Source organism: Schistocerca piceifrons, chromosome 2 (genome assembly GCF_021461385.2).
Source record: "Schistocerca piceifrons isolate TAMUIC-IGC-003096 chromosome 2, iqSchPice1.1, whole genome shotgun sequence".
Lineage (NCBI taxonomy): Eukaryota > Metazoa > Arthropoda > Insecta > Orthoptera > Acrididae > Schistocerca > Schistocerca piceifrons.
Genome location: NC_060139.1, coordinates 233,403,336 through 233,416,572, shown reverse-complemented (window position 1 = coordinate 233,416,572; position 13,237 = coordinate 233,403,336). Strand labels below are relative to the sequence as shown.

General features: G+C 44.1%; 1 protein-coding gene across 1 annotated transcript in view; it reads left to right on the top strand.

Annotated features, from left to right (window-relative positions):
* Nucleotides 1–943: 943 nt before the first annotated feature.
* The window catches only part of LOC124775276, a 136,238-nt gene continuing 123,944 nt past the window's right edge, over nucleotides 944–13,237 (top strand). The window contains exon 1 of the mRNA XM_047250114.1: nucleotides 944–1,153. Within this exon, the coding sequence (XP_047106070.1) occupies nucleotides 944–1,153 (210 nt within the window). The remainder of the gene's footprint in view (nucleotides 1,154–13,237) is intronic.

The following is a 13,237-nucleotide window of genomic DNA, read 5'->3' as shown; positions in this document are numbered from 1 at the left end:
TAATTGTCATACTGTCTGCAGTGGATCCTGATGCAGTTAGGAATTCCTGCGTGATGTTCTGGATAGATGTCTGCTCACTACACATTACAACCCTCTTCAACTGTCGGCGGTATCTGTCAGTCAACAGACGAGGTCGGCCTGTACGCTTTTTTGCTGTACGTGTCCCTTCACGTTTCCACTTCACTGTCACATCGAAAACAGTGGACCTAGGGATGTTTAGGAGTGTGGAAATCTCGGGTAGGACACAAGTGACACCCAGTCACCTGACCACGTTCGAAGTCCGTGATTTCGGCGGAGTGTCCCATTCTGTGCTCTCACGATGTCTAATGACTACTGAGGTCGCTGTTATGGAGTACCTGGCAGTAGGTGGTAGCACAATGCACCTAATATGAAAAGCGTACGTTTTGGGGGGTGTACGGATACTATCAAAAATGTTTAAATGTGTGTGAAATCTTATGGGACTTAACTGTTACGGTCATCAGTCCCTAAGCTTACACACTACTTAACCTAAATTATCCTAAGGACAAACACACCCACCCATGCCCGAGGGAGAACTCGAACCTTCGCCGGGACCAGCCGCGCAATGCATGACTGAAGCGCCTTACACCGCTGGGCTACATCTGTTAGGACATCAGGGAATGTCTTCTGTGGTACTAGAGGAAGCTTTAGGGGTCAAAAACTGTACAGGAAGACAGGGATTGGAGTATATCCAGCAAATAGTTGAGCACGTAAGTTGCAAGTTCTACTCTAAGATGAATAGCGGTTGGCGCAGGAGAGTTATTCGAGGCGGGCTGCATCAAACCAGTCAGAAGACTGATGACTCCAAAAAGTATCGCTGCAGCCTGTGAGGTGCGGCAGACCTGTGCTGTACTAATTGTGCGAGCCACGCGAAGCAGGCCACGGCCCCGCTTCGCCCCCTGGCGGCCGCTTGCCGCTGTCCGCCATGTGCGCCTCAGCTGTTTCGTCAGCGGGCGCGCTGCGACGTCACACAGTGGCCGCACCGCGGTCGCGCGTCCTCGCTCCAGGCGCTCAGTTTCGCTGCGCCGCTGGTGTCGTCTGGACGGAGCGACCTCCCGCTCTGCAGACAGTCAAGCTCCCGACACTTCCGCCGACCTCCCCGTCTCGTCTCGCCGGGCGTCACACGGGATGGCCGGTAAGTTCTGTGTGGGCAACGCCTACAAGTTTCTGGAACGTTGCGCAACATTACGCCTCGTTGGCGCAAAGCGGGACTCCCCCCGAACGGATTGCATCCCAAATCACGACTAGTTACGTCAGTCTGACTCGGTTCGTATAGACTGACTGTCGGCTGTGGCTGACGCCTACTTTGCAGCCTGGGGGTGATCTTCTTTCTTGTGCCTTTGCCCAGCATTCTCGCAGGGTCGGCATGGGCAAAGCCGGATTTGGTATAGTTAATTTAAGAGGGGCCGGATGCCCTTGCTGTCACCACCTCTTTGAAGACAACACACACACAGTTCCCGAGCGGAGAAAATCTCCGACCCAGCCGGGAATCGAACCCGGGACGCCTGGCACGACAGCCCGTCGCACTGTTCACTCAGCTATCGGGGCGGACATCCTGGGGCTAATGTTGACCGAATTAAATTAGTCAGTTATATGTTCCTTTGATCGTATGCAGAGTTAGGTTGTCAAACATTCTAAGTGCCAGATTTCACATTCGTCAGGAGAAGGAAAAAAAATGCAAAATTTTGTACATGGCTGCATGTTCAGAGACCTTGAATAGTTACAACTGAAAGAAAAACAGTCCTCGGTCACTATTTTTATTGGATTAACCGGGTTTCAACACTGCTAGGAGTGTATTCCTCAGAATATAAATCAAAGAATGTTATAGAATATAGACCATTCTTTGATTTAAATTCTGAGGAAGACACTCCTAGCAGTGTTGGAACCCGGTTAATTCGTTAAAAATAGTGACCGTGGATTGTTTTTCTTTCAATTGGAAAAAAATGTATTTCTTTTCTTTTTGTACACAACTTACTTCCATCCCAAAAAATTGAGGCATTATGATGTCACAGAATTATACTACTTATCACTGCGAAAATGGCTGAGACAAAATTGAAAACAAATAATGTATTAAGAACGTTGTCTAAGCCATACCCGAGAAGTCAATGGTTCTAAGCAACAATAGCAAAGTTTTTCAAAATGATCGAGCACAGCGATCTGTCGTCCTTTTCAAACTGATCGAGCACAGCGATCTGTCGTCCTTTCCTTTGCTTTATTAAGCAAATCTAGATTTCGGCTAGTGTCTAGCCACTATCAACGCACTATTTCATAGTTTCAGTGCAATTCCTAGTTCGTCAGTCCACTGTTGTTCGGTCTTCTGTCACAGTTCGTACTAGGACATGCACTGAAACTATGAAACAATCCACTGATAATGGGTATACTTGGAAGGAGAGACAGCATTGGTCGTATTTTTTTGTTCTATAACCCGCAAAATCGATTTTCGGTCGCTTAGTGACCATCTTCAGTGATGTAATATACAATTTAAACTGGTAGGCACTGGTGTCAACAAGCTTACAGCGATCACATAAACTCGCTGTAAGCTTGTTGACACCAGTGCCTACCAGTTTAAATTGTATATTACAGCACTGAAGATGGCCACTAAGCGACCGAAAATCGATTTTGCGGGTTATAAAACAAAAAAAATACGACCAATGCTGTCTCTCCTTCCAAGTATACCCGTTATCTGGTCGTGGTGCACAGGACACTCCATGGAGTCGCCAACCACTGATAATGGCTTGGCACTAGTCGAAATCTAGAGTTGCTTAATAAAACCTGAAAGGAAAGGACGACTGATTGCTGCTCTCCATCGTTTTGAAAATCATATCACAGTCGTTGAATACATCCACATTCCTATTTCAAGGTAACTTAACAGAGTTACTTTTTTCTTTAACAGCCATTGATACTGACACAGTAAGCTTTATTTGTGATAATACATGAACTGAAATACGGCAGTAATGTTGTAACTATTAGAACTGTAGTCAACAGCAGTCATCTGAGATATCTTTTAATTTTTACAAGAGAATAACAAAATTAAATTCGAGAAAAATAATCTGTATTGACTTTTGTTTCGAACAGAACTCCAATCTCGGAATCAGATGTTGCAAATTGCAATGTCATCAAACAGTCTTTCCGTCTTGCAGTCGATAACTAAGCTTAGTCTTTCCGATTAAGTACGATTTGGCAAACATCAGCTGTGATCATTTCTCTTTTGAAGATTTGACACTTTTCTTCTGTTACTGCGAAAAAGTTTTTAATTACTAATTGAGACGGATGAGTGTGACACACTTTGCTCATACTGCACTTGGACATGTTACGTACCAGCATTGACAAGTCTTTGAGCAGCAGCTGGGTGCACTGGAATTACATGGAATGATTTCGTAGCGTTAGCTAACTCGACAATCTTGTGTAAACCTTGCGGAACAAAGGCCTTGCTTATTTTTCTTTTACCATTATGAATGTTGGAAACATTTTCTCAATGCTTCAGTTGGAACAAGTTTGGGGCATGTAACTGAATACCGAGAACACAACAGCACTGAAAATGCGTTTTGTGAAAATAAGTCGCATAAAACGTTAGACATTTCCACTTCCATTTCCACGACGACCATTTGGAACGTGTGTCAGCTGAACAACATATTTAAAAAGACGAAAGGTGTTGGTATAATTACATATTGGCTATTGTTTCTCTTTACCAATGGACAATTATTTTTATTCATGAATTCCTCTCTGGTATAGAAGTTGTTAAGGACAATCTGTGAACTTTGTATTAACTTTCAACTAACACTGCAGCTATAATCAGTGCGTTGTAAGTAGTCATGTACACAAAACGTAATTGTAACGACACATACTCCAATCTAACTCCGGCATATGCAACCATTAGTCCGACTAATGCTTGTTTATGCCTGAGTTAGATTGGAATACGTGTCGTTTCAACTGCACTGCTGGCCATCCAAAAGGCAACACCAAGAGGGACCAGAGAAAGCACAGCCAAACTGATATTTTGGGAGAAAACATGTACAAAGATCACGTGGTAGAAAATAAAACCACACGTGAAGCGAGGAAGATGCAATCAGTATTGAGTGCAGTAAGAAAGACAGATGACATTACGACCGATAATGGCTTTCTTTCTGTCCTGAAAAGTTTTAATGACTAATGAGAATCACTACTGCTCTACTGATACATGTTTATTTCGTCACTACCAGTTTCGTTCGTTATAACATCAGGTAGCTGAGTTGTTATGTAAGAGGACTAGTTGTCTTGTGTAACGTTAGAGGCAGTATCTGAAACTTGCAATCGTAAAAATATCCCGCCGATCGCCTGGCATAAGCAAGGCGAGCAGTAAGTACATCGTTAATATTGGTATCAGTGAGCTGTTAGCTCAAAATGATAAAAAATTTAATATAAAAGTAGTTGCACTCGAAAGTAAAAGAATTCGAAAAAATGTAGTCTTCGCAGTTTCAGTGCAGTGTACTGAGTAGAAGGAAATAGCTTTAAAGTAATTTAAATTCGCGATCCATGTGGAAGCTGCGTCGATGTTTCCTCGTAAATGTGACTTTTGCCATAATGGAACTCCCACTCTGCAACGAAGTGAGACCTGTTCTGAAACTTATTTTCAGGTATAAAATTGTTTCGGTCCAGGAATCGAGCCCGGAAGCTCGATTTTCAGGGATAACGTTCTTCCCCAATGGGCTATCCAGGCACGGCTCGCGACGCGAAGCTATAAAGTTTCAAAAACATCGCACGCTCACCTGTAGTGTGCGTGTTCCGTTCTAGAAACAATCCCTGAGGCTGTGGCTAACCGTTTTTCAGCCGTACCCTTTCGTCCAGGAGTTAGGTATCAATCTCGCCACTTCTGTAGGGGAACTTCTGTAAAGTTTGAAAAGTAGATGCGTCAGTGGCGGATGTAAAGCTGTGACGGCGGGTAGCGGAGTCTTACCTGGATAGCTCAGTCAGTAAGAACATTGTTTACTTAAAGCAAGGCTCCTCGTTAGTCCTTGTCCGACACACAGCTTTTATTTACTGGAAAATTTCACACAGTCACATGATCCACTTCACACAAAAACGTCGAAGGGTGAATCTGTAGATAGACCTTGAGATGAATACTTCCTCACTTGCTTTTAAATAAATATATTCAGCAGCAATCCTATCACAGTCCTGATATTGTCCATCATGCAGACCTCCCACACTTTTTGCTCAGCCCAACATGTTGCGTACGTTCTGCTCCATTTCATCTGGAGTTTTAAAAACTGCTAGCAGTTTTACAATGCAGGTTCTCACTTCCTGTACTTCTCTCTCGTTCCTCAAAGGCGGCTTTCAATCAGGTTGCGTGTCTTGGAGAATCATCTCAGTTGGGCGACTCGACTCGCTATTTCTTGTCAGAAAGGTCACATTTGACGGAAAGTCATCGAATAAAAATGAAGTGATATCTAGCGCTGCCGAAGGAGCTGTTATAGACTCCCTACTGTTTCTAATCTATATAAATGATTGAGACAATCTGAACAGCCATTTTAGTTCGCAGATGATTGTCTTCTACTGTCTAGTAAAGTCATCATAAGATCAAATGTAAATGCAAAACGATGTACACTAAATACAGGGCTATTACAAATGATTGAAGCGATTTCATAAATTCACTGTAGCTCCATTCATTGACATACGGTCACGACACACTACAGATACGTAGAAAAACTCATGAAGTTTTGTTCGGCTGAAGCCGCACTTCAGGTTTCTGCCGCCAGAGCGCCTGAGAGCGCAATGAGACAAAATGGCGACAGGAGCCGAGAAAGCGTATGTCGTGCTTGAAATGCACTCACATCAGTCAGTCATAACGGTGCAACGACACTTCAGGACGAAGTTCAACAAAGATCCACCAACTGCTAACTCCATTCGGCGATGGTATGCGTAGTGTAAAGCTTCTGGATGCCTCTGTAAGGGGAAATCAACGGGTCGGCCTGCAGTGAGCGAAGAAACGGTTACAGGACACGTGTATCTGGACATGCTGGAAAATTGGCTCATGCCACAACTGGAGACCGACAGCGCCGACTTCATCTTTCAACAGGATGGTGCTCCACCGCACTTCCATCATGATGTTCGGTATTTCTTAAACGGGAGATTGGAAAACCGATGGATCGGTCGTGGTGGAGATCATGATCAGCAATTCATGTCATGGCCTCCACGCTCTCCCGACTTAACCACATGCGATTTCTTTCTGTGGGGTTATGTGAAAGATTCAGTGTTTAAACCCCCTGTACCAAGAAACGTGCCAGAACAGCGAGCTCGCATCAACGATGCTTTCGAACTCATTGATGGGGACATGCTGCGCCGAGTGTGGGAGGAACTTGATTATCGGCTTGATGTCTGCCGAATCACTAAACGGGCACATATCAAACATTTGACAATTCCTAAAAAAACTTTTTGAGTTTTTGTATGTGTGTGCAAAGCATTGTGAAAATATCTCAAATAATAAAGTTATTGTAGAGCTGTGAAATCGCTTCAATCATTTGTAATAACCCTGTACGTCTTCTGCGAAAAGCGGAAATTGACCCCAAATAATGAAGTGTGAAATCATCCATATCACCTAGGATTGACGGACGTCAAAAAGTTCAAAGAACGGCAGGTCGTTTCGTATTATCGCCAAGTAGTGAGAGACTGTCACAGTTACAACATGCGACATGGGTGGCAAACATTATAACAGGTGCATTTTTCGTTGTGCCGAGATGTATTTTTGAAATTTCGCTATCCAGCTTTCTCCTCCGAATGATAAAATATTTTGTTGACTCCATCTTACATAGGGAGAAATGATCATTGTAATAAAATAAGAGAAATCAGAGTTCGCGCGGAAGGATTTAAGTGTTCGTTTTTCCCGCGTGCTGTTAGAGAGCGGAACGGTGGAGAAATAGTCGGAAGGTGGTTCGATGAGCGCTCTGCCAGCCATTTAAGTGTAATTCGCAGAGGAGTGATGTAGATACAGAAATAGATTTTTGATGACGTTCTTTTACGGGCGTTATCCCATGGGGTAAGGCATGTTTCTGCGCCCAACGTTTCATATTAAAGTACGGGGATCATCATTACAGGCTACGAAGACGTAGTCACGTTTGGTAAGCCGAAACTACGACAGAACGTTTATATAACAAGTAGCATCTGAAGATGTCTCCCTCAGATGAATGTGAAACAATCTGAAGCGTCGGGCTCTGCTTGGCCTTCTCCCCACCTTTTTTAATCAACATAGAATCGCATCACGTGGGAATAATTCAATCTTGCATTCCAGTCTTAATGAGAACATGAAACATGAGTGGTTAGCAGATGCGATGGATGTTGTAGTTATCCTGAATACGATCTTCTTTAACCTATTTTCCGTACCATATTGCCGGCCTTGGTGGCCGAGCTGTTCTAGGCGCTACAGTCCGGAACCGCGCGACCGCTACGGTCGCAGGTTCGAATCCTGCCTCGGGCATGGATGTGTGTGATGTCCTTAGGTTGGTTAGGTTTAAGTAGTTCTAAGTTCTAGGGGACTGATGACCTCAGATGTTAAGTCCCATAGTGCTCAGAGCCATTTGAACCTTACCATATTTTTTTTCTAACATTTCTGCAAGTGGTAACGGTTTACGGAGCTACGTGTGGGGGCCTCTGAATTCGCGTTTCTCACAGGCCTGACAGAGTGGGCCTTCGTAACATCTTTTCAGCAGGCGGCCTCCTGGTGAGTCAGGCGCTCAGTTGACCACGGCTAAGCCGCTTAGAACGGAAACAAAGGTGGACCTGTGGTCCCAGTTTTGACGAAACGCGGTCCACACAATACTGGACGCTAGCAGGAGGGCGCAGCGAGGGGAACCATCACCCGTTAGGCAGAGCAATAATGGAGTGGGTGACAGCTGACCTGAAGAGCAGACAAGCATTCTGCTGGAAGGCAGCGGGACACCACTCCCCAGTCAGAATAACAGGTCCGTTCGAGATACAGTTGCAACCACGCGAATACGTTCGACACAGAAATTCTCCCACTTTGCGCCCGATGGACGGTTGCAAGTATTTTAGACTGATCGGAGGAAATTCATCTGACTGGCTCCAAAGACTTTAGTAAACCTGCTCGAAAGAGATCGACGCGCACTTGCGCAAAGCTTTTTGCGTTTACCTGTATATCTCAGCCTTGTGAAAATTCAATACATCATAGCGTAATTTCAATTCCTTGAGGGACTTTTCTGCTAAAATGTGTTGCATGCAAAAGAAAGATTCTCATTACCCTCTGTTAACGTCACTTCCAAAGTAAATAAATTTCCTCTCTTCCATATAAGGATCCGGTCACATGGGCCGGTAATTAGCGCTCTCATACTACACTCATTGCTATAAATGACATGCGTGCATTATCCTGGCTCACTTTGCAGGGGAGGTGGCATAGTTAGAAATAAGCATGCTATGCTGTTACACATTTAGTAGTGAAGTTAAGCACCATAGCTCTTAACCAGTGGACACAATGCGGCCACTCCCTGCCTACTAAACCAACGATGATTATTCTTCTCACTAAATAATTTGCGGAGTTTGTTTGGGCATTTTATACACTGTTGTTTATTCACTTAGGTACCAATTACCTGCAATCAGCAACTAAATTTTTGTTACCACAATCAATGAGACAAGCTGAACAAATGTTTTCATCATATGCATATACTCAAATAATGTAAGAGAAAACAGGATGTTGCTGAGGAAAGTGTTTTGTCGGGAGTAATTAATAAAGTTTTCAGTTAACATTCTATATTTCTAGTTCTCCAACAAGTGCCGGCCATAAGTGGGAAGCAGAAACGTTTGACTCGATTTCATTCATAACAATCGATGTTTTTCAAAAGGTTGCAACTGTCACTCATTCTATAAATTTGATAATGAAACACTGCATACGTTACATTTATTTTCATGGTTCGCACGACGCATTCCGAGAATTTCTCATTGTAATGATCAAATATTTACGTTAGTATTTTTGTGTTGTGTTGTGTTGCCTGCCTTGCACTGTAGCCATCTTTTTGAGGTTATAAGATACTGTGCCTTCTCCATTATGCAGAAAACCAGACACACGCAAACATCATACTCTTCGTGAAATTTCAGTGTTAGTTTTTCTGCGTAATGTAGGCAGCACATTACTGTATCTTGATCGCAGTGCAGGAGGGCACAACACACGTACAATAAGCGCACAAAATACTTACCTACGTAAATATTTTCACTTGAAAATGAGAATAAATTCTCGAAACGCTTAGTGCTAAATGTACCCGGTGCATTGTTAAATTATTTGACTCAGAAACATTTGACCAACGCGAAGAGAGCAGAAGTGGCAACTAGCGCTACGGGTGGCCAGACAAAGAACACGCGAAACATGCGTTCGAGTAAACACAAACGGTTCTGACGGTCGAAACTACGATGAAACTGCGCATGCGCAGTAGACGATTTGAAAACATTTGCACTTGGTTGTGATAGCCTTACTCGTCTCTAGAATACTGTGGAGAATAGACTCAGTCATCCATGGAATCCGGACCCCTAAAATTTCCCGATCCTGTTTCCAAAAATTTTACGAGCATGACGAATGACCGCCATAGTACGTGGGAATCGGGTCAGCCGACCGCAGCTTCGTGCAGAAGTTGCTGCCCTGCGATTGGCCGCAAGGCAGAGACGTGGGCGCAGCTCAAAGTTTATATGGCAAGTCAAAGAGGCGCGGACTGGGCAGTGTTATTCCCCGACGGAAAGTGACTTGGACCTTCGGGTTTTGAGTATTCGGATCCGCATCTGCTACGACGGAGTGCGGAGTCTACGAGCACCGCCGCTCACAGCCGCAGCGTTGGGCGTCACACCCGCGATCCAGTAGTGGTAAGATGGTATTACAATGCGAGATATTGACGCAGAAGTGGGGAATATTTTGGTGAGGGATCTTTTTATTAGAATGTCTAAATCCCCACGGAGTTTTAAAGTATCTACTAGTGGGCAAGTTCAGGAGCGCAGAGGGAGCTTTCTTATTCCCTCTCTTCTTGCGAGGGTTACAGGTCGTTTAATCACTCATGTTATCAAGGGCGTCAACGGTCTTACCGCAGTGGTAACACCTGTTCCCTTCAGACCACCGAAGTTAACCGCTGTCGGGCTGGGCTAGCACTTGGGTGGGCGACCATCCGGCCTGCCGAGCGCTGTTGGGCAAGCGGGGTGCATTCAGCCCTTGAGAGGCAAACTGAGGACCTACTTGATTGAAAAGTAGTGGCTCTGGTCTCGTAAAGCGCCATACGGCCGGGAGAGCGGTGTGCTGACCACATGCCTCGCCATGTCCGCGTCCGGTGACGCCTGTGAACTGAGGATGACACGGCGGCTGGTCGGAATCGTTGGGCTTTCATGGCCTGTGCGGGAGGAGATTAGTTTTAGTTTAGTTTTTTATGGGCGGAGATACCTGCGAAATTACTGATGCTAAATGCATGTTCGCAGATGATGCTGTAATTTACCGTCTAGTAAGGTCATCCGAAGACCAGTATCAGTTGCAAAGCGATTTAGAAAAGATTGCTGTATAGTGTGGCAGGTGGCAGTTGACGCTAAATAACGAAAAGTGTGAGGTGATCCACATTAGTTCCAAAAGAAATCCGTTGGAATTCGATTACTCGATAAATAGTACAATTCTCAAGGCTGTCAATTCAACTAAGTACCTGGGTGTTAAAATTACAAACAACTTCAGTTGGAAAGACCATATAGATAATATTGTGGGGAAGGCGAGCCAAAGGATGCGTTTCATTGGCAGGACACTTAGAAGATGCAACAAGTCCACTAAAGAGACAGCTTAAACTACACTCGTTCGTCCTCTGTTAGAATACTGCTGCGCGGTGTGGGATCCTTACCAGGTGGGATTGACGGAGGACATCGAAAGGGTGCAAAAAAGGGCAGCTCTTTTTTGTATTATCACTTAGTAGGGGAGAGAGTGTGGCAGATATGATACGCGAATTGTGATGGAAGTCATTACAGCAAAGACGTTTTTCGTCGCGGCGAGATCTATTTACGAAATTTGTCACAAACTTTCTCTTCCGAATGCGAAAATATTTTGTTGAGCCCAACCTACATAGGTAAGAATGATCATCAAAATAAAATAAGAGAAATCAGAGCTCGAACAGAAAGGTTTAGGTGTTCGTTTTTCCCGCGCACTGTTCGGGAGTGGATGGTAGAGAGATAGTAAGATTGTGGTTCGATGAACCCTCTGCCAAGCACTTAAATGTGAATTGCAGAGTAGTCATGTAGATGTAGATGTAGATGTCCTGTTCTCCAACACTGTAATCGTGGATTTTGTGCTCTGTTTTCTTTTTTTACTCCATTGTCAATTTATAAACTTAAATTTAGTGTCATTTTATTAGTGACTAACATTTTGATATTGTCTGACTTCCGCTGGTGGCGACCTAGTGTTATTCTATATTAATTTTTATTTCACTGTCAGATGATTAATTTCGCTTAATATCTTATTTAATAAATTATGTCTTGCTAGGTCTGTGAATTTTATTCGGTATGAATTCGACTCGAAGACTTGTTAAGTGACAGGACACTATGTTTTCCTCGACGGCGAGTGTTAATCGGAGGCAAGAGTATAGTCAGGGGTGCCCAGGGAAGTGTGATAGGACCCCTTGTTGTTATCTATATGCATAAATGATTTGGCGGACAGCGTGGGAAGCAATCTGCGGTTGTTTGCTGATGATGCCGTCGCGTGCGATAAGGTGTCGAAGTTGAGTGACTGTAGGAAGACAAGACTATTTAGAGAAAATTTCCTGTTGGTATAATGAATGGCAGCTAGCCCTAAATGTGGAAAAATGTAAGTTAACGCGGATAAGTAGGAAGTACAAACCTGTGATATTTGGATACAATATTACTACTGTGCTGCTTGACTCAGTCAAGTCGCTTAAATATCTGGGTGTAACGTTGCAAAGCGATATGACGTAACGTTGCAAAGCGATATGTGATGGGAAGAGCATGTGAGAACTGCGCTAGGGAAGGCGAATGGTCGACTTTGGTTTATTGGGAGAATTTTGGGAAAGAGTTGTTTATATGTAAGGGAGACCACATACAGGACAGTAGTTCGATCTGTTCTTGAGTACAAAAATGGTTCAAATGGTTCTGAGCACTATGGGACTTAACATCTGAGGTCATCAGTCCCCTAGAACTTAGAACTACTTAAACCTAACTAGCCTAAGGACATCACACACATCCATGCCCGAGGCAGGATTCGAACCTGCGACCGTAGCAGTCGCGCGGTTCCGGACTGCGCGCCTAGAACCGCGAGACCACCGCGGCCGGCTCTTGGGTATAGCTCTAGTGTTTGGGATCTGTGGAGTTACGGGAAAACATCGAGGGAGTTGAAGCAGGCTGCTAGATTTGTTACCAGTAGGTTCGAACTACACGCAAGTGTTATGGAGGCGCTTCGCAAACCCAAACGGAATCTCTGAAGGGATACGTACTGTATTGTCGCATACTGCAAACAGTTTGCGTATGTTTGCAACATGATCGCTATACACAATTAGAAGGCTGTAATACTGTGGTAGAGAGGCACATACCAATTGACAGAAAGAAAGACCCGCAGGCGGACAATGGAGGCGGCAGTTCGATCGACTCGATTATCATGGCCATTCGCCAGTGATAAACTTCGTACCCAAAATGTTACAATATCGTTCTGTAAAAAAGGGAATGATCACAGCCCCCGATACACAGCATGTGGCTATAAGCCGACAACCTTTCAGGCACCTGCTGACATCTCTAGAAAGCACACTTAGGTGTGGCCACAGGCCCTCACACCAGTATAGAGAGGTCGCAAGTAACATTCAGGGGAGATCTTGACTATCGCACGAACTTACTTCACCGCAAAGCATAACCTTCGTCTGCCTCCTAAGTTAAGATCATGTTCCTCCCGTTAAAGACTATTGTAATACTTGTGAAAATTGAAGTACTTCTATCTCGTAGTACTTGTAATTTGGTAACACATTTGTGTTGAGACCAGCTGGCCTCTGCTAAGAGTTAGATGTACTTTACTTTCTAACTGGTTTACGGTCGTAGCGCGACTGTTAGGTCTTAAAGTTAACTTTCAGCTGTTCATAGATTCGCTTTATTTGTAATATTTTAGTCTTAATTTGACTAAGTAGAATACAAACTCCAATGTAACTGATCCAATCGTTATATTAAATTGTAACACTAACAATTTTGTCACGTGGTGTGTACCTCTGGAATCTCTTCCTATCCCGATCGAGTT